The 22,970-nt window shown below is 40.4% G+C and overlaps 1 protein-coding gene across 2 annotated transcripts in view; it reads right to left on the reverse strand.

The window, feature by feature from the left end:
• The window catches only part of SLAIN2 (SLAIN motif family member 2), an 87,916-nt gene that overhangs the window by 55,229 nt on the left and 9,717 nt on the right, over window positions 1-22,970 (reverse strand). For both annotated transcript variants that reach the window (XM_062213102.1, XM_062213103.1), the window contains exon 2: window positions 2,127-2,275. In XM_062213102.1, coding sequence (XP_062069086.1) covers window positions 2,127-2,275 — 149 coding nt within the window. The remainder of the gene's footprint in view (window positions 1-2,126; window positions 2,276-22,970) is intronic.

Consider the following 22,970-nt stretch of genomic DNA (forward strand, 5'->3'; position numbering starts at 1 on the left):
CTTGTCTACACTTAACTTAAATCAAGACCCAACGTATAATTCTAAAGACAAATTATTATACATATAAAACATTTTGAAAATTACATAAAGTCTACTGCTTCTTCAAAAGGACATACTCCTGCACCCCATGGGAGACCAGGAGAAGCACCTGGCTCCTGGCTTCGGATCAGTGCGGTGCGCCGGCCGCAGTGCGCAGGCTGCGGCGGCCATTGGAGGGTGAACCAACGTCAAAGGAAGACCTTTCTCTCTGTCTGTCTCTCTCTCACTGTCCACTCTGCCTGTCAAAAAAAAAAAAAAAAAAAAAAAAAAAAAAAAAAAAAAGACGTACTAACACAGAAGTATGATTTTTAGTGCAAAACAGACTCAGATCAGCTACTCTGTATTTTATAAGTTATTTGCATATAACTACTGTTACTCCTTATAAAAAACTTTGCTGTAGTATATGCAGTGTAACTGTTTCATCTCCCCTCTGACTCATCTGATCGTTTTCAGTTTAACCAACAGGCACATATTTCTATAATAAAGTTAAAAGCAGCAATTTTAAGTACATAACTGCCAAATAAGCACATAAAACAAAACCCTAGGATTACCACTCATGCAGCAATCTTTTTATCTTAGTACTTCAGGAAACAGTTAAGTCTTCAAAGAGACTGAGAGAAAAACCAAGAAAATGCCAGTAATATTTCCCCTACATTCAACCCACACTAGTATGCTACATGAAATGTCATAAATAGCCACAGACACACTTTGTCAGCTTGGCGAATACTAATAAACAAAAGAACATAAAAGCAATTGAAATCTGAAATGTTAAGTTAGAAAAAAAACATAACAAGGAAAGGAAACAAATATTGAGTACCTACTCTGAGTCAGAAAACATGCTAGGCTCTTTCATAACATTTTTTTCCCCCCTTAAGATCTATTTATTTGAAAGTCAGAGTTACAGAGAAGGATAGACAGAGGCAGAGAGAGAAGTCTTCCATCTACCGGCTCACTCCCCAAAAGGCTACAACAGCTGGAGCTGGGCCATCTGAGTCAGGGGCCAGGAACTTCCTCTGGGTTTCCTATACACATGCAGAGGTCCAAGGATCTGGGCCATCTTCCACTGCTTTCCCAGGCCATAGCAGAGAGCTGGACTGGAAGTGGAGCAGTCAGGTCTAGAACTGGTGACCATATGGGATGCCAGCACTGTAGGCTGTGGCCCTACTCACTAGGCCACAGCACCAGCCCCTCATAACATATTATTATTTACTGCTTAAAATAACTTTTTAAGGTGAATCATTTTTTTCAAGATTTATTTATTGGGCAGGAGGGAGGGTAAGGTGGGAAGTATCACTATGTTCCTAAATCTGTGTACATGAAATATATGAAAGTTGTATACCTTAAATAAAATTTTAAAAATAAGTTAAAAAGCAGCTTTATTTATTTCAAAGTCAGAGTTACAGAGAGAAAGGGAGAGAAAGAAAGATCTTTCATCTACTGGTTCACTTTCAAAGATGGCCACAATGGCTGGGGCTATACCAGGCTGATGGAGCCAGGAGTTTCTCCCAGGTTTCCCACATGCGAAGCAGGGGCCCAAGTACTTGGGCCATCTTCCAGTGCTTTTTCCATGCACATTAGCAGGGAGCTGGATCATAAGTAGAACAGTTAGGACACAAATTGGCCATATGGAATGCTGGTATTGCAGGCAGCAGCTTTATCCACTATGCCACCATGTCAGTCCCTTGAGGTGTATACCATCTTATGAGAAAACTGAATTCACAGAAGTTGAATACTGGGAAGAATTTTTGATTTCTACTTGTATCTTTTTACTATATCAGAGTTTTCCCAAAGTGCAGTATGTGAGATGACTTTAGACAATACCAAAAATTGTTTATTTTTAATAATTACTTGTTTTAACATGTATTAGAAAAAACTGATCACAAAAAACTCATTATTTCAGGGAGTAAATAACAGAATAGGGTTATGTGTACATGGCAAAAACTCTCTCATGATGCTATGCACAATGAGATTTTTAAAAATGCTACCAAATAAGGAATTTCTTTTTTTAAAATGTACCACTCAATATTTGTGTCTTTTTTGATGAAAGAAAGCAAGAGATAAATTTCCAAGTAAAATCACAGACATACCTGACATAGTTTGATCAAGTTTGTGGATAAGAGACTTTTTAGCACATTCAACATCAGGACTTGGGTAATCCAAAACTTGCCTGCACCAAACTAATGGACTAACCGATTTCTGCATTGGTGTAAGTTTTTTCTTTGGTGATGAATAAAGCCTAGAAGAAAACCAAAAGGGTAACATTCATTATTAAGCACAAGGTTGTATCAGAGATCCTTTGGGATTGATTGTGGGGGAGAGCAGTAAAAGTGATGGTGCTTGTTTAAAATCACCCGAATCTATTTAGTGCATAGGAAAAAAATATTATAATCATCACTATAAACTCAAATTTCAAGTACTAGAGCAATATGAAAGGACACATTTTAAAATGTGTCTTATTTTTCTCTTTTACTCTCAAAACTAAACCTAGAGAAAACATTCATCTTTCCAGTAGTTTATTCTGTTTTCTATAGTGTTTAGCTAAATCTCTAATATACCCATATCATTGAATCTAGCCTACGAGGCAGAAGGAAGAGTTTAAATATCTCACTTTTCAGTTTCCATTTTCCTTCCCACTACAAACTCAGACAAAAATGGAACATTAGTGATGCACTTCTTTTAGTTAAGCAGTACCCACTCTGTGCTCTTCTGTTCAAACAGTACATCAAAGAAAAGCATTGCTTAAATCCTTAATAATCTAATGTAAATCAACTTATGAAACTACTTCAATTTTAGACAAGAAGAGGGCAGTATTTCATAAGTTCTTAGGGAAGGCATGCAGAAGGAAAAAGATGAGCAGTAAGTGACAGAGGTGTACTTAAATTTTCTGCTTCACAGTTTGTCCTCGTATTAGTCTGGAGTATGTTGGTTGTTGTTAATTTATTTGAAGTGTGACCATGTATAAAAAATGCGAATAGTTACTTGATTTTATAGAGAGCTTTTTTTCAAATTAAGATATGTTAAGTAGAATTTATGAAGTAATCCAAATTATGCTTTGATATATCTACATAGTTAGATGCCCCAAGAAGGAAAAGAGCTAGTAATTCCACATTTTATACTAATCAAGCTAAGAAAATAATATTAAATGCTGTTTCGGTATAACTATTTAAATAAATAATTCTCAATAGTACAAGCAGTGAAAATATGGACCTTCTCCATCCCTTTTCTTTTCTCTCGTCACATTAGTTTTGATCAAAATAATCAAAACTAATAAGGTAAATGACCAAAGAAGTCCACAATCCATATTTGTTTGGACAAAAACATTTTTGAAACAGAACTGCAATTTATAAAGCCACTTATTAACAATTTAAAATGAAATTCAACGGGTTCACTCTCTTTACAATTTAAATACTGCAAATATAGCATAACAAATCTTTACCTCAGCATCCCTGCTTTGGAAATTCCTCTATCATTGGTTATAAAACTCATGTCAAAAAGTGCAAGGAACATGGGGAAGCCTCAAAAACATCATGCTCAATGAAAGAAGCCAGACACAAAAGAGCACATGCTGACATATTGTTAGATTCCATTCATAGGAAATGTGTAGAAAATACCATGGAGCAGGGAATAAGTAGTGGTTGCCTAGGGCCTGGGAGTAGGCATGTGAATGAGGTTCCTTTCTATGGTGATATAAATGTTCTAGAATTAAATGGTAATGATGATTTGCTTTTATAGTATAAATATGCTAAATTCAATGAACTATCAATGAATTTTGTGGTACTGTAAACTACACAGGTATGGGTAAATTTTACAGGATGAAAACTGCATTTTGATAAAATTGTCTTTAGAAAAGTTGCCAGTACTTTTAACATCTTTTAAAATACAGGGACTACTATAAACTAAATGAATAAAGTATCAAAAATTCAAAATCAATGAAATGAAAACAATATCCTTCCACTCACCATGAACTCCCCCTAAGTATTTTTTCTGTTTTTGTTAATGGCACCATAATTTCTTTCAGTTACAAAAACAAAACACTTAAAAGTGATTTTGGATTATCCTTTTTTATTTCTTCCCTTTACCAATCATGTCACCAAGTCCTATCTTTATAAACCATTTCTCCCTAGTCCAACTTATTTACTCTCAAAGTGGAAACAGAGAATGTTCTTTCTTCCAATTAGCAGACAAAGGCTAATGAAGCAACTTGCCCATTCCCACAGTGGTGAAAAGGCAAATGACTCAATAATCCCTGGGTACACTGATATGACTGTTACTCTGTTCTCTTATTTGAGTATCACTGTCACCACTCCAAAAGTCTGAAAATAGAGGGCTTTGGTCCTTATAATATTGGTGCAAAATTACTGCTTGGTCAGAGAATGTGGTTGAGTTTTGAAAGAATTCTAACCCTACTAAAAACCCATCTAAATAGTATTCTGAATCTCTCACAATAATACCCAAATGTTCAGGATATGATTGGAAATTACTCAGCAGACTGAAAACACAGTTAAGAACACAGAACAGAAACAAGTAAGTCAGATGGAAAACAAACATGACAGAAACAAAACCAACCATACCAATAATTTTATTAAATGTGCATGGACTAAACACCCTACTCAAAAGGCAGAGACAGTCAGACTTAATTTAAAAACATAATCCCATGATATTTTTTCTAAAAAAGAAACACCTTAGATTTAAAAAAATCACAAATGGGTTGAAAGTAAAAAGAATGGGAGAAAATAAAAGTGCTACAATGGTTATACTGTTATTAAACAAAACAGACAATAAAAAATACTACGAGTAAAAGAAGAAAGAACACTTCAATACATCAAAACTACACAGAAAATTAGGATATAGAAGACCTGAACAACATTATCAATTAACTTTACTTAACCAACATTTATGGAACAAACATTTATGGAACACTCCACTCCAACAGTGACAGAATATATTTTAAGAAAACATGGAACATTCTCCAAGACAGACCATGAAGTCTTTTTTTTTTTTTTTTTTTTTTTTTTAACAGGCAGAGTTAGGCAGTGAGAAAGACAGAGAGAAAGGTCTTCCTTTTTCTGTTGGTTAACCCCCAAAGTGGCCACTACGGCCAGTGCATTGCGGCCCGCACGCTGCGCTGATCCTAAGCCAGGAGCCAGGTGCTTCCTCCTGGTCTCCCATGCGGGTGCAGGGCCCAACGACCTGGGCCATCCTCCACTGCACTCCCGGGCCACAGCAGAGAGCTGGACTGGAAGAGGAGCAACCGGGACAGAATCCAGCGCCCCAACTGGAACTAGAACCTGGGATACCAGTGCCGCGGGCAGAGGATTAGCCTAGTGAGCTGCAGTGCTGGCCTAAAACAAGTCTTAGAAATGTAGGACAACTGACGTTCTTCAAAGTATGATCCCCAACTACAATGTAATACATCAGAATCAACAACAGAAAGAAATCTAGTAAGCCCCAAATATCTGGAAATTAAACAACATATTTGTAAGTGCTTATAGGTCAAAGAGGATATCACAAGGGAAATTAGAAAATTATCTTTAACTGAATAAAAACAAAAACACAACATCCCACTATATGATGAAGCTAAACAAGTGCTTAAATACTTATATTGGCAAATACAAGAGATCTCTAATACCCCAACCTTTAAAAACTAGAAAAAGTAAATTAAATTCAGAACAGTGAAATGGAAGGAAACAATAAACCTTAGGGTAGAAATCAGTTTAACAGAAAATGAACAAAAAAAATTTTCAGAAAGAAATTAAAACATAGTCTATTCAGTTGATATCTTTAGTTACAATGACCTATAAAAAAGACAGCAATCACAAATTACAAAAGTCAGAAATAAAAGAGAGGAGATTTTTTTTTGTTTGTTTGTTTGTTTGTTTTTGTTTTTGACAGGCAGAGTGGACAGTAGAGGGAGACAGAGAGAAAGGTCTTCCTTTTGCCGTTGGTTCACCCTCCAATGGCCGCCGCGGTAGGCACACTGAGGCCGGCGCACCACGCTGTTCTGATGGCAGGAGCCAGGTGCTTCTCCTGGTCTCCCATGGGGTGCAGGGCCCAAGCACTTGGGCCATCCTCCACTGCACTCCCTGGCCACAGCAGAGAGCTGGCCTGGAAGAGGGGCAACCAGGACAGAATCCGGCGCCCCAACCGGGACTAGAACCCAGTGTGCCGGCGCCGCAAGGCAGAGGATTAGCCTAGTGAGCCGCGGCGCCGGCCTAAGAGAGGAGATTTTGAAAACACTACAAAAATGAAAGGATTTCTAAGGGAATACCATAAACAACTTATGTCAACCAAATAGATAATTTAGATAAAACAGACATATTCCTACAAAGACACAAATTACTAAGCAGAAGAAATACAGAATATGAACAAACTTATAAAAAGAAATAAAATTAAAAATTAAAAATCTTCCCAGGAAGGCAGATATTTTCACTTACTGATTATAATATTAAGGAAAAAATGTACAATCCTACACAAACTCTTTCAAAAAATACAGCTAATGGTTAAAGATTGAATGCTTTCTCCCAAGATTGGAAATAAAGTAAGGTTGTGTATTAGCATCACTTCTTTTAAACAATCAACTACAGTGTCTAGCCAGTACAATAAAAGAAAAAAAAAATTAATGGTATCTAAGTTGGAAAAAAGTAAAACTATCTTTAAAGACAATATGATCCTGTATTTAGAAAATCCTTTGTAGGAATCTAATGGTGGGTGGGGAGTGTGGGCAGACCTAGAGCAATAAATGGTTTAGCAAAGTCACAAACAATAAGCTCAATAGGCAAAATATCAATTGTATTTCTGCATACTACTAATGAACAATCTGTAGATAAAATATAGTAATTTCATTCACAATACTATCAAAAAGAATAAAATACTTAGGAATAAACTGAAAAGAAGTGTAAGACTCATATACTGCAAACTATGAAACACTGCTGAGCAAAGTTAGACTTACGTAAAAGAAGTATAACGTGGGTATTTCACTATCCATGGAGATGGAATTTAACAATGAGTATTATGGCACAAAAAATTATGAAATCCAATCATACAAGAGGTGTTCCAGGGGCTAGTGGTGTAGTACAGGGGGGTGAAGTTGCTGCCTGCAGTGCCAGCATCCCATATGTGCACTGGTGAGTCTTGGCTGTTCCACTCCTGATCCAGCTCTCTGCTATGGCCTGGGAAGGCTGTGGAGGATGGCCCAGGTCCTTGTACCCAAGTGGGAGACCTGGAAGAGGCTCCTGGCTCCAGATCGGCGCAGCTCTGGACATTGTGGCCATTTGGGGAGTAAACCAAAGGATGGAAGAGCTCTCTCGCTCTCTTTCTGCCTCTGCCTCTAACTCTGCCTTTCAAATAAATGAATAAATCTTGAAAAAAAAAAATACTAATGATGAATGTGAATTCCCCTTAAGGCTAAGACTAAACAAAAACAAAACAAAAAAAAAGAGGTGTTTCAAAAGTTCAGGAAACAAAGTATGCATGGATTTCAAAACCTTCACACCAAAATAAACTTAGCTTTTAACTCATTTTCCATGAAGTTTTTGAAGTATATTTGTACATGTTTGTACACCTGAATCAATATTGTTAATGTCAATTCCTACAAACTGATCTAAAGAATCTAATTCCTGAAAACTGATCTAAAAAAAAAAAATCAACAGAATTCATAGCAAATAATTTTAGAGAAAATGACAAGCTGATTCTAAAATTCCTTGGACAACATTATGACTGAAACAATTTCTAAACAAACAAAATAGGCATTGTCTTAAATTTGAAATCTCTGGTTTTAGGGGCTGGCACTATGGTGCAGCAGGAGCTATCCCAGAGGCTCAGCTTCCAATCTTACTCCTGATAATGTGCCTGAGAAAGTAGCAGAAGATGCCCCAAGTACTTGGGCTCTGTCACTCATGTGGGAGACCCAGATGGAGTTCCAGGACATTTGAGGCATGAACCAGCAGATGATATTATGCCCATTGCCACCCCGCTGTCACTCTGTCTTTCAAATATGTAACTGGGGTTTTGTTTCTTTAAAGATTAATTGAAAGGCAGAGTTAGAGAGACAGAGAGAAAATCTTCTATCTGCTGGTTCACTTCCCAAATGGCCCCTCAACAGCCAGGAATAGGGCTGGGCCAGGCTGAAGCAGGAACCAAGAACTTCATCTGGGTACAAGGGTCCAAAGGCTTGGACTATCTTCCACTACTTTCCCAGGTGCATTAGCAGGCAGCTGCATTGGAATTGGAGCAGCCAAGACTCAAACTAGCACCCATATGGGATAATGGTGTCACGGGTAGAGATTTAACCTGTTATGCCATAACACTGGCCTCCACAAATACATAAAGCTTTAAAACAAATCTCTAGGGGCTGGCATTGTGGCAGAGCAGAAAAAGCCACTACCTGTTATGCCTATAGGCATCAGTTTGAGCCCCAGCTGCTCTGCTTCTGATCCAATTCCCTGCTAATGGCCTGGAAAAAGCAGTGGAAGATAGCCCAAGTGTATGGACCCCTGCTGTATACATTTGAGACCCAGCTGAAGCTCTTGCCTCCTGGCTTTGGCCTGGCTCAGCCCTGGCTGTTTTGGCCATCTGGGGAGTGAGCCAGTGGATCTCTCTCTTGCCTGCCCCACAGCCCCCATCAGTAACTCCAACTTTCAAATAAATAAACAAATCTTTAAAAAAACAAAAATAATGCAAAAACCCTCTGCTTTCTTCCAATCCATTCTATATACTACAGCTAAAGTATTTTCTAATATATAAAACTGACTCTACATATACTCCTCTGCTAAAAATTACATACCAGTTTCCTACTGCCCTTAGGTTAGGGTTTCTTCCCAAAATGGCACCCATAGCCCTTGAGACCCAATAGATGATCTAACTGTTACAATATTTCTTTAGCTTCATTTCTCACCTTCCTCTACCACCCAATTCTAAATAACAGCCATATGGAACCAACTGCTATTTCTGGCAAGCCTAACACTTTTGCTTCTAGGTTATTTGTGCATTTGTCCCTTTGCCAAAAATGAGCTCAACTCTACTATTCACTTACCTCACCCTCCCCTGCCCAATTTCACCCAGTTCATTCCTACTTTCTACTGGGTCTCAGCTTAAATGTCAATTCTTCAAAGAAAATCTTCCTTAAGTATTGGTAGAAAGACTAATCAAGTACTCCCACTGCAGATAACATAGCAAGTAAGATGTTTTAACAAAGTATCTTTACAGCCTTTTAGATATTCCCTATCAAAAAAAAAGGAAACTTGTGGGACAGGTATTGTGGCACAGTGGGTTAAGTGGCTACTTTGGAGATGCACATCCTAAAATCAGAGTGCCAGTTCAAGTCTCGACTACTCCACTTCTGATTAACTTCCTGTTAATGCACACTGTGGTAGACAGCAGATGATGGACCACGTGTTTGGGTTTCTGCCACCCATGTAGGAGGCTGGTATGGAGTTCTTGGCTTTTAGCTTTGGACATGTGTGCTCACGTGTGTGTGTATTCTCTATCTCACTCTGCCTTTCAAAAAACAAACAAAAAAAACCCACCACCACCAACAAAAAAGGAAACACAACCCCAACTCCATGACTGACTGACTTTCTACTTTATCATTTGTGTTCTGTTTAAATTGTATGAAGCAATAAAAATGCTAAAACATGAATTAACCTCAAAAAACAGTGTGCTAAGTAAAAAGCAGTCATGAAATACCACATATTATGTGACAGCTTTTACATGGAATGTCTAGAGTAACTAAATTTATGATAAAAAGTAGTGGTTGTCTAGCAGTGGTGAGTGGAGAAGAGAACAGGAAGGGAACGTAACTTCTTGCAACTAGCAGGTGTCCTTTGGGGATGCTGAAAAAAAGCAACACTATTTTATGGCCGGCACCACAGCTCACCAGGCTAATCCTCCTCCTGCGGCGCCGGCACCCCGGGTTCTAGTCCCAGTTGGGGTGCTGGATTCTGTCCTGGTTGCTCCTCTTCCAGTCCAGCTCTCCGTTGTGGCCTGGGAAGGCAGTGGAGGATGGCCCAAGTGCTTGGGTCCCTGCACCCGCATGGGAGACCAGGAGGAAGCACCTGGCTCCTGGCTTCGGATCAGTGCAGCTCCGGCCGTAGTGGCCATTTGGGGGGTGAACCAACATAAAAAGGAAGACCTTGCTCTCTGTCTCTGTCTTTCTCACTGTCTAACTCTGTCAAAACAAAACAAAACAAAAAAACCCACAAAACTATTTTAGGGGCCAGCGCTGAGGCACAGTGGGTAAAGCCACTGCTGCATCTCAGGATGCATCTAAGCAGGAAGCTGGGTCAGTGGTGGAGGAGCCAGGACACAAACCAGGCACTCCAATTAAGAACTGCCGCCAGCGCCGCGGCTCACTAGGCTAATCCTCTGCCTTGCGGCGCCGGCACACCGGGTTCTAGCCCCAGTCGGGGCACCAGATTCTGTCCTGGTTGCCCCTCTTCCAGGCCAGCTCTCTGCTGTGGCCTGGGAGTGCAGAGGAGGATGGCCCAAGTCCTTGGGCCCTGCACCCCATGGGAGACCAGGAGAAGCACCTGGCTCCTGCCTTTGGATCAGCGCAGTGCGCCAGCTGCAGCGCGCCGGCCACGGCAGCCATTGGAGGGTGAACCAACGGCAAAGGAAGACCTTTCTCTCTGTCTCTCCCTCTCACTGTCCACTCTGCCTATCAAAAAAAAAAAAAAAAAAGAACTGCCCCAAATGCTTCCTTTGATGATATAAAATTGATTGTACAAACTAGGACACTGAAAGTCAAGGGAGCACTAACCAAATAGGATGCCATGACAAAAGGCATTAGAAAGTCCCTTGGCAAATGGAATGATTGCTCATCCTGGGAATAATCATCATCAAACATCTATTGAGTACAGACTGTGGGTAGAGTACTATGTTAAGATGATAAACAGTCGTAAGAACTCTGGAGGTTGGAAAGTTTCAGGAAGAATATGATTCTTGAACTGGTCTTCAAGTAAGGCTTGGATAAAAAATAGAAAATGGAGAGAAATTTTTTGCATAGTATAAGGAACTATTAACAGACTCTTAAAATATCCATAGTGTATGAGTATAAAGTAAATGTTTATTTGGTCAGTGTGGCCACAAGATGGTTTTTACTGGGTACTTCAGAGAGAAGACCAAAGAACATAGTTCTGGATCAGATGACACAGAATCTTGAAAACTAAGATGAGTATGATGGGAGTTTTTAAGCAGAGAAACAATACTATAAAGATGTGTGTTTTACAGAGCTAAGTGGTGGGGGTAGAGGACAAAGGAGAGCCTGGAAGAATCAAAGTCTGGTATATATGGAGAAATCAGTTATTATCATAAGGCTCTATATTTGTACTTGGTAAATGGGAGCCTAGACTAGAATGAGGCCAATAGAAAGAAGGAAGGAATTTAAGAGGCATTAACAAATCAACAGGATGTGGTGACTGAATATACAGAAAGAGAACACAGTCAAGGTTAGACTAAAATTTGTTATTTACTGACTAGGAAAATAATGATGTCTTTTTAGGTTTGTTGAGCGATATTTGATTTTGAAGGTGATGTCTACATCACCCAGTAGAAAGATTAGAACTAGGGGGTCGGGGCTGGCATTGTGGCTCAACGGGTTAACACCCTGGCCTGAAGCACCAGCATCCCATATGGGCGCTGGTTCTAGTCCCGGCTGTTCCTCTTCCAATCCAGCTCTCTGCTTTTGCATGGGAAAGCAGTACAAGATGGCCCAAGTCCTTGGACCCCTGCACCCACATGGGAGACCCAGAAGAAGCTCCTGGCTCCTGGCTTCGGATCGGTGCGGCTCCAGCCGTTGTGGCCAATTGGGGAGTGAACCATCGGATGGAAAACCTCTCTGTCTCTCTGCCTCTCTTCTTTCTGTGTAACTCTGACTTTAAAATAAATAAAATATCATCTTTAAAAAAAACAACAAAGAACTAGAGGTCGACACTGTAGTGTAGTGGGCTAAGCCTCCGCCTGCAGCACCAGTTTGAGTCCTGGCTATTCCAATTCCTATTCAGCTCTCTGCTATGGCCTGGGAAAGCAGTACAAGATGGCCCAAGTCCTTGAGCCCCTGCACCCACATGGGAGAACTGGAAGAACCTCCTGGCTCCTGGCTTTGGATCAGCCTAGCTCCAACTGTTGCAGCCATTCGAGGAGTAAACCAAAGAATGGAAGACCTATCTCTCCATCTCTCCTTCTCTGTCTGTAACTCAACCTCTCCAATAAAAAAATAAAATCTTAAAAAAAAAAGATTAGAACTAGCAGCGTAAGAAAAATCATGCATTTCTAAAATAATTTAAAAATAGACGAAAGGGTCATTTAATCTGAGTTTATAACAAAATAGGGAGAAAATTCTAAATAGATGTGCAAATCTCAGGAAATTCAATCTCAAAACATTGAGAGAACATTTAATGATATTAAAGAACTATTTTTAATTTGGGGTATGTGTGAAACTGATATTATGGTTATGTTAAAAAGGAGTCCTTAATCTTACTATTATAGTAATGAAATAATATATCTGGATGAAATTTGCTTCAAAATAGTCCAGAGAGTTAGAGTTTCAATGGTATAGATAAAATAAGAATGAAATCAGTTGGGAAATTTTAAAGATGGGTGGCAAGTTAGTGGTGGTTCATTTTATTGTGCACTCTTATTTCTTTAAGAATATGTATATCAGAAATTTTCCAAAACAAAATTATTTTTAAAAAGTTCAACGCAAAGGCCAGCGCTGTGGTGTAGTAGGCTAAGCCTCTATCTGCAGTGCCAGCATCCCGTATGGGCGCTAGTTTGTGTCCCAGCTGCTCCTCTTCCGATCCACCTCTGCTTATGGCCTAGGAGAACAGTGAAAGATGGTCCAAGTGCTTGGGCCCTTACACTCATGTGGGAAATGTGGATGGGGCTCCTGCCTCCTGGCTCTGGGCTGGTCCAGCCTCAGCCAGTGGGGCCATTTGGGGAATGAACTAGAAAATGGAAGACCTCTCTGTCTTTCCTCCTGTAACTCTACCTCTCAAATAAATAAATAAAATTATTAAAAATAAACATTTCAGGCCGGCGCTGCAGCTCACTAGGCTAATCCTCCACCTTGCGGCGCCAGCACACTGGGTTCTAGTCCTGGTCGGGGCACCGATCCTGTCCCGGTTGCCCCTCTTCCAGGCCAGCTCTCTGCTGTGGCCAGGGAGTGCAGTGGAGGATGGCCCAAGTCCTTGGGTCCTGCACCCCATGGGAGACCAGGAGAAGTACCTGGCTCCTGCCATCGGATCAGCGCGGTGCGCTGGCCGCAGTGTGCTACCGCGGCAGCCATTGGAGGGTGAACCAACGGCAAAAGGAAGACCTCTCTCTGTCTCTCTCTCACTGTCCACTCTGCCTGTCAAAAAAAATAAATAAATAAAATAAAAATAAACATTTCAATGCAAAGATAAGCAGTCTATAACTAAAATAATAAGAGTGATGATGTCGAGGATAAAAATGACAACCAATACACATTTAGCTTGTGCAAGTGCTGTTCTAAACACTTTAAGTGTCTTCACAAGCGTTCTCTATCCTACTCAAGTGCTATACTCATTCTTTTTCCTTTTTAATTTTTATTAATTTATTTATTTCAAAGACAAAGTGACAGAGATTTTCCATCTGTTTGTTCATTTTCCAGACAGCTGTAATAGCCAGGACTGTGCCAGGCCAAGGTGAGGAGCCCAGAACTCCATCTAGGTCTCCATGTGGGCACAAGATGTGGGCACACATCTCTATGTGGCCATCATCTGCTGCACTACCAGGCATATTAGCAGGAAGCTGAATTGGAAGTGGAATAGCCAGGAATCAAAGTGGCACTATGATACGGGATGTGGGCATCCCAAGTGGCAGTTTAACTCACTGTGCCTAACATCCATGCTGCTTATTTTTATTCTGACAGACAAGAAATACCTTTCTGTAACCAAATCCAAATTCCTAGCTCTCACATTTAAGTTGATATAAACTTTTCTCCTATTAATAATTACTACTGGTTTCAGAGAGAATTGAATTCTGTGATCATTTTGTCTCCCAAACTCTCAGCACCCTGAAAGCTTAGTATCATTATTCACTTAGTTATTTGAATACACATTTCTGTTGCAGCTACCAATGGCCAGGCATGGCATTACACAGGAATTTGAAGGTGAAATAAGGTTAAAATAGGTTATTACATCTCACATTGAAGTATTTGAAGGTGAATCACATAGAGAAATAATCCACATGAATTAAAATAAAACTAGAATTTTAAAAAAAGATTTATTTATTTGAAAGTCAGAGTTGCAGAGAGGGGAAAGAGGGGAGGGAAAGGGCAGAAGGAGAGGGAGGGGGAAGAAGAAGGAGAGGGAGATGGAGAGAGGTAGAGAGAGGTATCTTCCTTCCATTGGTTTATTTCCCAAATCGCTGCAACAGCCGAAGCTGGGCTGATCCAAAGCCAGGAGTCAGAAGCTTCCTCTGGGTCTCCCACATGGGTACAGGGCCACAAAGACTTGGGCCATCTTCTGCTCTTTCTCAGAGTTGGATCAGAATGCTATGCCACAGCACCAGCCCCAAAACTAGATTACTACTGCCTCACACAGAGATGGTTAGCCTCTTTCACTCATAGGCTATGCTGCCATCATGACCTAGCACTGGGGGCTAGCCACTGCCTGCAATGCTGGCACCACATCAGCAACAGATGGAGCACCCTGCTGCTCTGCTTCTGATCTAGCTCTCTGTTAATGCACCTGGGAAAGCAGCAGACCCAACTCTTTGGGTCACTGCACCCACATGAGACCTGGGAGAAGCTCCTGGCTCTGAATTGGCCCAGTCCCAGCTGTTGGGGCCATATGGAGAGTAAGCCAGCAGATGAAAGACCTCTCTGTTGCTCCCGCTCTGTCATTCAAATACACTGCACCTTTCAAATAAATAAAAAAAAAAAAGACAGACAGACCTAGCACTGGTTAATTAAGTCCTAAACCTCTAGATTCGGGACTCTAGAATTCATCAGTTTTCCATTTGTTTCTTTTTCTGAAAAACTATTTGAGAGGTAGAAGGAGAAAGAGCATCCCCATCTGCTGGTTCTCTCTCCAAATGCCCTTAACAGCTGGGCTGGGTCAGGCTGAAATTAGAAGCCAGAAACTCAATCCAGGTCTCCCAAGTTGGTGCCAGGGACTGTTACTTGAGCCTTCACTGCTGCTTCCCAGAGTCTACATTAGCAGGAAGCTGGAGTCAGGCACTGGAAATCAAACCCAAGACCTCCAATATGGGACATGGACATCTTAACTGCGAGGCTAAATGCCCACTCCTGGGTTTTGTTTATCAATCCTCTCCAAATCAGCTCTAGCTAAGGATAGCTAATGGAAAACAACAATTCCACTTAGCAATATAAGATTACTTCAACTTTGAATGGGAAAATTAGCAAGTCCATTCAAAAGATATATATTTTTACATCCTATAGTTACATTAATCTTTCTATATCTACTATATATTAATGAAAATGTACAATTTAATCATTGTCATTACAAAATACAGTACTAATTAGGTACGAAGTACATACTAAACATCTCCTCACTAACTTGATGGCGTCTATGAAATCCCATTTCTCAAGCTTATCAGAGTCAGAGTCATTTTCAGACTCATTCTGGCCTATTCCTACTTCTTATTCATACTTTTCCAACAAAATAGGCCTCAACAGGCACAGATGATTAATTTTTTATTCTTACCTAAACAGATAAGCAGTTCTCGAATGGACTAGTGGAAGACTGTATGGGGCAGGGATTTCCAGTTCGGAGATAGCTTGTTTCATCCTCATCAAGTTTCAATCTCTACTTTTAAACTTAATACTACCTGTTTTCATCTTTCCAAATATTTTTACAAATTTAATATCAGATATTATAGCACTGCATTACCCAGTTTCTATTATTTTTGAGGCCAATTGGGAAGTGAACCAGAGAATGGAAGACCTTTCTCTCTCTCTACCTCTCCTTCTCTCTGTGTAACTCTTTCAAATAAATAATAAAATTTAAAAAAAAGATGTATTTATTTATTTGAGAGGCAGAGTTACAAACAGAGGGCAGGAGGGAGAGAGATATCTTCCATCTGCTGGTTCACTCCCTAAATGAAGTCAGGAGCTTCTTCCAGGTCTCCCATGTGGGTGCAGGGGCCCAAGCACTTGGGCCATCCTCCACTGCTTTCCCAGGCCATTTGCAAGGAGGTGGATCAGAAATGGAGCAGCAGAGACATAAACTGGTGCCCATATGGGATTCTGGCACCACAGGCAAAAGCTTAACCTACTATACCACAACGCTGGCCCCCAGGAGGGTGCAGGAGACCAAGCACTTGGACCAGCTTCCACTGCTTTCTCAGGCCATCACAGAGAGCTAAATCAGAAGTGGAGTAGCCAAGGGTCTAATCCCATATGAGATTTCGGCATTGCAGGTGATGGCTTTACCCACGACGGCATTACCCTGGCACCTACATTCTCCTTTTGCTCACATGTAAATTCCTTTTCAGTTAGCACAATTCCTAGTAAAAATGGAGGAAACAATCTTAAGTGGCTTAAAATAGTGAAGTCTGTTCTTAAACTTGCCCCAACAATGAATATTTAAATTTCAAATAGTAATATAGAGATTCTTATGTATTACATTGTAATTCATTCTTTTACATGAGGCCTTTGGCAAAGTCTAATAAAAACCATTAACAGAGGATACTTTATTTTTAAAGATATTATTTATTTGAGAGGTAGAGTTACAGACAGAGGGAGAGGTCTCAGCTGGTTCACTCCCCAAATTGCTCCAATGGCCAGAGCTGGGTTAATCTGAATCCAGGAGCCAAGAGCTTCCTCTGGGTCTCTCATGCAGGTGTAGGAGCCAAAGGACTTGGTCTATCTTCCACCACTTTCCCAGGTCATTAGCAGAAAGCTGGATCAGAAGAGGAACAGCCAGAACTCAAACTGGTGGCCGTATGGGATGCCAGTGCTGCAGGCGGAAGTTTAGCCTACTAAGCCACAGCACCGCCCCAGGATACGTTCTTTGAAATCTAACCGTTTCTTTCCTCAGTAAATGTGTCCTATTTTAGGCAAATTTAGTGCAGAAAATGTGAGTTTAAAGAAAATTTAACTAACATTGTTTTATGAAAGTATGGGGGGGGGGGGGCAGCGCTATGGTGCAGTGGGTTAACACCCTGGCCTGAAGTGCCAGCATCCCATATGGGCACTGCTTAAATCCCAGCTGCCCCACTTCTGATCTCTGGTTCACTCCCCGTAGCTCTCTGCTATGGCCTGGGAAAGCAGCAGAAGATGGCCTAAGTCCTTGGGCCCCTGCACCTGCGTGGGAGACCAGGAAAAAGCTCCTGGCTTTGGATTGACACAGCTCAGGCCGTTGTGGCCAATTGGGGAGTGAACCATCAAATGGAAGACCTCTTGCTCTCTCTCTGCCTCTCTTCTCTCTGACTTTCAAATAAATAAACCTTAAAAAAAAAAAACACATGGGAGGGGATGGTGCTGTGGTGTAGTGGGTAAAGCTGCCACCTGCAGTGTCAGTGTCCCATATGGGCACCAGTTGGACTCCTGGCTGCTCCACTTCTAATCCAGCTCTCTGCTATGGCCTGGAAAAGCAATAGAGGATGGCCCAAGTCTTTGGGCCCCTGCACTTGCATGGGAGACCGGCAAGAAGCTCCCGGCTCCACTGTCACAGCTCTGGCCATGGCAGCCAATTGGGGAGTGAACCAGCGATGGAAGACCTCCTCCTCTCTGTGTAACTCTTTCAAATACATACATAAATCTTAAAAAAAAAAAAAATGTATGGGAAACAAAGAGTAGAAGTACATGGATGAAAGTATAGATACACTAAAATGAATTTCAAAACAATTTATTTATTTGAAAGGCCCAGAGAGGAGGGGGAGAGGGGGAGAGGGGGAGAGGGGGAGAGAGAGACAGGCAGGCTGGCTGTCTCCCATCTGCTGGTTCATTCTCCAAATGCCCGAGACTGCAGTAGATAGACTAGGCTGAAGCCAGGAGCTCAGAACTCTATCATGGTGTAATGGATTAAACAGGACTTGGTTCCTCAAACTCATGGAGACATTTAAGCCTCAAAGCCTTAGTTAACAGTTAATGGATTAATGCTAATGGTTGATGAACTTAAGGTGAAGACTTGTTCTAATTTTGGTTTCTAGAAGGTAGGGCTAGTGGGAAGTCATTAAGTCACTGGGGGCCACCCCCTGAAGGGAGTTCTTATCAGAAGGTTGGTTATTTAAGTCAAATTTAGCCTAGCTTCTCTCTCTCTGCTTACTGGCTCATCAGACGATTGGTTCTCTAAACCTACTCTACCAGACCTCAGATAATGGGACCGCCCAGTCTTGGACTGTGAACCTCCAAAACATAAGCTGAAAGAAACCATTTTCTTCCCAAAAAGCTCCTCGTAGGTATTTTAGTTAAGGTAATGAAGAAACCAGTTAACACCCTGCATCTCCCATGTTGAGGGCAGGGACATACTACTCTGAGCCATCACCTGCTGCCCTCCAGGGTGCACGTCAGCAGGAAGCAGCAATCAAGAGTTGAACCAAGATTCAAATCTGGGTACTACAATATGGGATACAGGCATCCCATGCAGTAGCTTAACTGCTAGCCACATGCCCATCCCTAAAATGAAATTTAACTCAAAATATTTAAGTAATTATAAAGGCAAAATAAGGATGATGTTGTTAGAGTTGATTATAGGCCAACAGGTCCAGGGAAGATATGATTGATGCTACTTACCTAATGCAAATTACAATCCTTATAACAGTGATATAACAATGATTTGGGACCACTTTAAGTATTCAGACATCTATTTAAAACTTTACCCTGTATGCCTAAGTTGAACACATAAGAAACTCTTGATTGGCTTCAATAATTTAACTTCTCAAAGGGCCAGAGAAGAAATGAGGACTGGCACTGCCAACAAACTAAACCCAGTTAGTGAAAATGATCAAAATGTCAGATGAGAAGAGACATTTAATCTTTTTTAAAAAAAGATTTATTTATTTGAAAGTCAGAGTTACACAGAGAGAAGAGAAGCAGAGAGAGAGAGAGGTCTTCCATCCGATGGTTCACTTCCCAATTGGCCGCAACGGCCAGAGCTGTGCTGATTCAAAGCCAGGAGCCAGGAGCTTCTTCTGGGTCTCCCACGCGGGTGCAAGGGTCCAAGGACTTGGGCCATCTTGTACTGCTTTCCCAGGCCTTAGCAGAGAACTGGATGGGAAGTGAAGCAGCTGGGCCTCGAACCGGCGCCTAAGGCCAGGGCGTTAACCCACTGCGCCACAGCACCAGCCCCGGGACATTTAATCTTAACAGTCTATAACAAAACAGGAAGACAATTCTAAACAAATATGCAAACCAATTTTTAAGAATGCAATCTCAAAATACTCAGAGTACATTTCATGATATTAAAAATTATTTTTAATTGGGAGGGTAAAGTTGGTATTCAATTATGCTCAAAGGGGACTACAATTTTTATTGCAATATTTAGTAATTAAGTGATACGATGTCTGGAATGGAATTTGCTATAAAATAATCCAGACAATTGGGAGTTTGAATGGTATAGACAAAACAAGTATAGCATCAGTTGAGAAAGATTAAATATGGGTGATAAGTAAATGGTGATTCACTTTACTGTTCACTCTATTTCTGTATATGCTTGAAATTTACAAAAGGTTTTTTTTTAAAAAAAAGTTCAATGCAGCAGCTGGCATTGTGACACAGCAGTTTAAGCTGCTGCCTGCAAAGCTGGCGCCCACAGACATCCTATATGGGCACTGGTTTGAGCCCTGGCTGCTCCACTTCTGATGCTAATGTGCCTGAGAAAACAGCAGAAGATGGCCCAAGTGTATGGGCCCCTGCCCCTATGTGGGGCACCTGGATGAAGCTCCTCCCTTCTGGCTTTGGCCTGGCCCAGCTGCAGCCATTACAGCCATTTGGGGTGTAACCAGCAGATGAAAGATCGATCTCTCTCTCCCTCTCTCTGTAACTCTGCCTTTTAAATAAAAAAATCAATATAAAGGGCCGGCACTGTGGTGTAGTGGGATAAGCCACCATCTGTGGTGCCGGCATCCCATATGGGTGCCGGTTGAAGTCCCAGCTGTTCCACTTCCAATCCAACTCCCTGCTAATGCACCTGCACCCAAGTGGGAGACCCAAATGGAGCTCCTGGCTCCTAGCTTCTGTGGCCCAGCCCTGCCTGTTGCAGCTATCTGGGGAGTGAACCAGTGAGTGGAAGATCTCTCTGCCTCTCCTCTCTCTGTGACTCACTCTGCCTTTCAAATAAGTAAATCTTAAAAAAAAAAAAAAAAAAAAGCATATGAAAGAGTTTTATATAAATAGATAACAAAAATGTATACAAGACTGATACTATTAGAGAAAAATGATCAAAGGTAGAAGGACATATAATAGCCAAAGATGCATAAAAGTATGAATCTATTAAGAATAACATTACAGGGGGCAGATATTTAGCCTGAGTTAGAGTTCCAGCTATATTCTCCCTTGTAGCTTCCTGCAAATTCGTACCCTAAGAGGCAGCAGGTATTAGCTCAAGTTGTTGGGTCCCTGCCACCTATTTGGGAAACTCTAGTTGAATTCCCAGCCTCTGGTTTTGGCCTGGCCCTGCCCTTTTGATGGTATTTGGAGAGTGAACAAGGGATGCGAGATCTCGATCTGTCTCCCTGTCAAGTAAATGAAAATAACATTTAAAAAAATTTTTTTAAGATTGTATTTATTTGAGAGGTAGAGTTACAGAGAGAAAGGGAGAGACAAGAAGGTCTTCCATCCACTGGTTCTCTCTCCAAATGGTGGCCAGAGCTAAACCGATCAGAAGCCAGGAGCCAGGAGCTTCTTCCAGGTCTCCCATGTGGGTGCAGGGGCTCAAGCACTTGGACCATCTTCCACTGCTTGCCCAGGCCATAGCAGAGAGCTGGATCAGAAAAGGACCAGCTGGGACTAGAACTGGCACCCATATGGGATGCTGGCACTACAGGCGGAGGCTTAGTTTACTACGCTACAGCGCTGACCCCAAAAGAATAACATTTTTTAAAAAACACAGATAATCAGAATTAGGTAAGGTAAGGGTAAAAAAGTTTTCAACAGAGTCAAACTTACTGGTTTCCAATTCTAGCCCAGTTATATAAAGGGTATTTCAAAAGGTTCATAGAAAATGGAATTAAATAACTTTATTTGGGTGCAAAGATTTTTTAAATCAATGCACATAAAGTGTCTTCAAAAACTGCATGGCATATATATACTATGAAAAAACTGAATGGTTTCAAAAATATGTTTGCATCCAAATAAACTTTTTTTAAAGATTTATTTATTTATTTATTTGAAAGATAGAGTTACAGAGAGGCAGAGAGAGAGGTCTTCCATCCGCTGGTTCACTCCCCAACTGGACGAAATGGCTGGAGCTGTGCCAATCTGAAGCCAGGAGCTTCTTCCAAGTCTCCCACATGGGTATAGGGGCCCAAGGACTTGGGCCATCTTTTTTTTTTTTTTTTTTTTTTTTTACAGGCAGAGTGGACAGTGAGAGAGAGAGACAGAGAGAAAGGTCTTCCTTTTGCCATGGGCCATCTTGTACTGCTTTCCCAGGCCATAGCAGAGAGCTGAATGGGAAGTGGAACAGCCAGGACTCAAATCAGCTCCGGTCCTACCCATTATGCCACAGTGCCAGCCCCTCTTTATTTCTATTTTTCCATGAACCATTTAAAGTACTTTTGTACTTGAGTGACTATAAGCAAATTATTTAACCTAGACCTTAATTTCCTCATCTTTAAAATAGTGTTAATAACAGCCCTACTTTGGGTTATTACTAAGACAAAAAATTGTATATTGGTGCTTAGCACTGTATCTGTCACATACTAACAGAATAAATAATTTTAGTCATTACTAAAAAGAGCAATAAAAATCACATTGAAGGATGTCCATTCTCACCACTTTGATGCAACACTGTACTGGAGGTTCTAGCCAGGGCAATTAGGCAAGCAGATGAAACAAAAGGCATTCATACTGGAAACAAAGAAGTAAAATTATCTCTATTTGCAGATGACATGAATTTATATATAAAAACATTCTAAGGAATCCATACACAAAAAAACTATTACAGTTAATAAATGAGTTCAGCAAGGTTACAAGATATAACATCAATATACAAAAATCAAGTGTTATTTTTATACTAGCAATGAACACTCCAAAAATGAAATTAAGAAAAACAATTTCACTTACAGTAGCATCATAAATAAAATAATCAGGAATAATATTAACAAAAGAAGTGAGTCTTACTTAGTGAAAATTACAAAACAAAATTGAAAGATAGCAAAGAATATCTACATGAATGAGCACCCAAATGCCCACAGATTGAAAGGAAAAATATTTTTAAGATTTGAAAATCACTGAAAACCCCAAATTGATCTACAAGTTCAATAACCTCTATCAAAATTCTAGCTAGCTCCCTTTTTTTTTTTTTTTTTGCAGAACCTTACCCTAAAATTCAAAAGTAAACATAGTAAGTTTCAAAATTTACTAAAAAGCTACAGTAATACAAATTGTGGGGTACTAACATAGGACAGACATATCAATGCAACAAAATTGAGAATCCAGAAATAAACTCATATACTTATAGACAATTGATTCTTGACAAGAATGCCAAGATAATAATAGAAAAGGTCTTTAAAACAAATTGTTCTGGACAACTGTTTACTCACATGCAAAAAGAATGAAGCTGGATCTCTGCTTCACACTACTAGATAAGAATTCTTTTTTTTTTTTTTTTTCTTTTTTTTTTTAATTTTTAGATAAGAATTCAAAATGAATCAAAGCAAATGCTGGCATAGATATAGACAAATTGGAAAATCAGAGAACTACAGGTGGAAACATAAATAGTGCAGCTGCTATGGAAAACAGTATGGTGGTTCCTCAAAAAAATTAAACACAGATTTATCATTTGATC

This window comes from Lepus europaeus, chromosome 16 (genome assembly GCF_033115175.1).
Source record: "Lepus europaeus isolate LE1 chromosome 16, mLepTim1.pri, whole genome shotgun sequence".
Taxonomy (NCBI): Eukaryota; Metazoa; Chordata; class Mammalia; order Lagomorpha; family Leporidae; genus Lepus; species Lepus europaeus.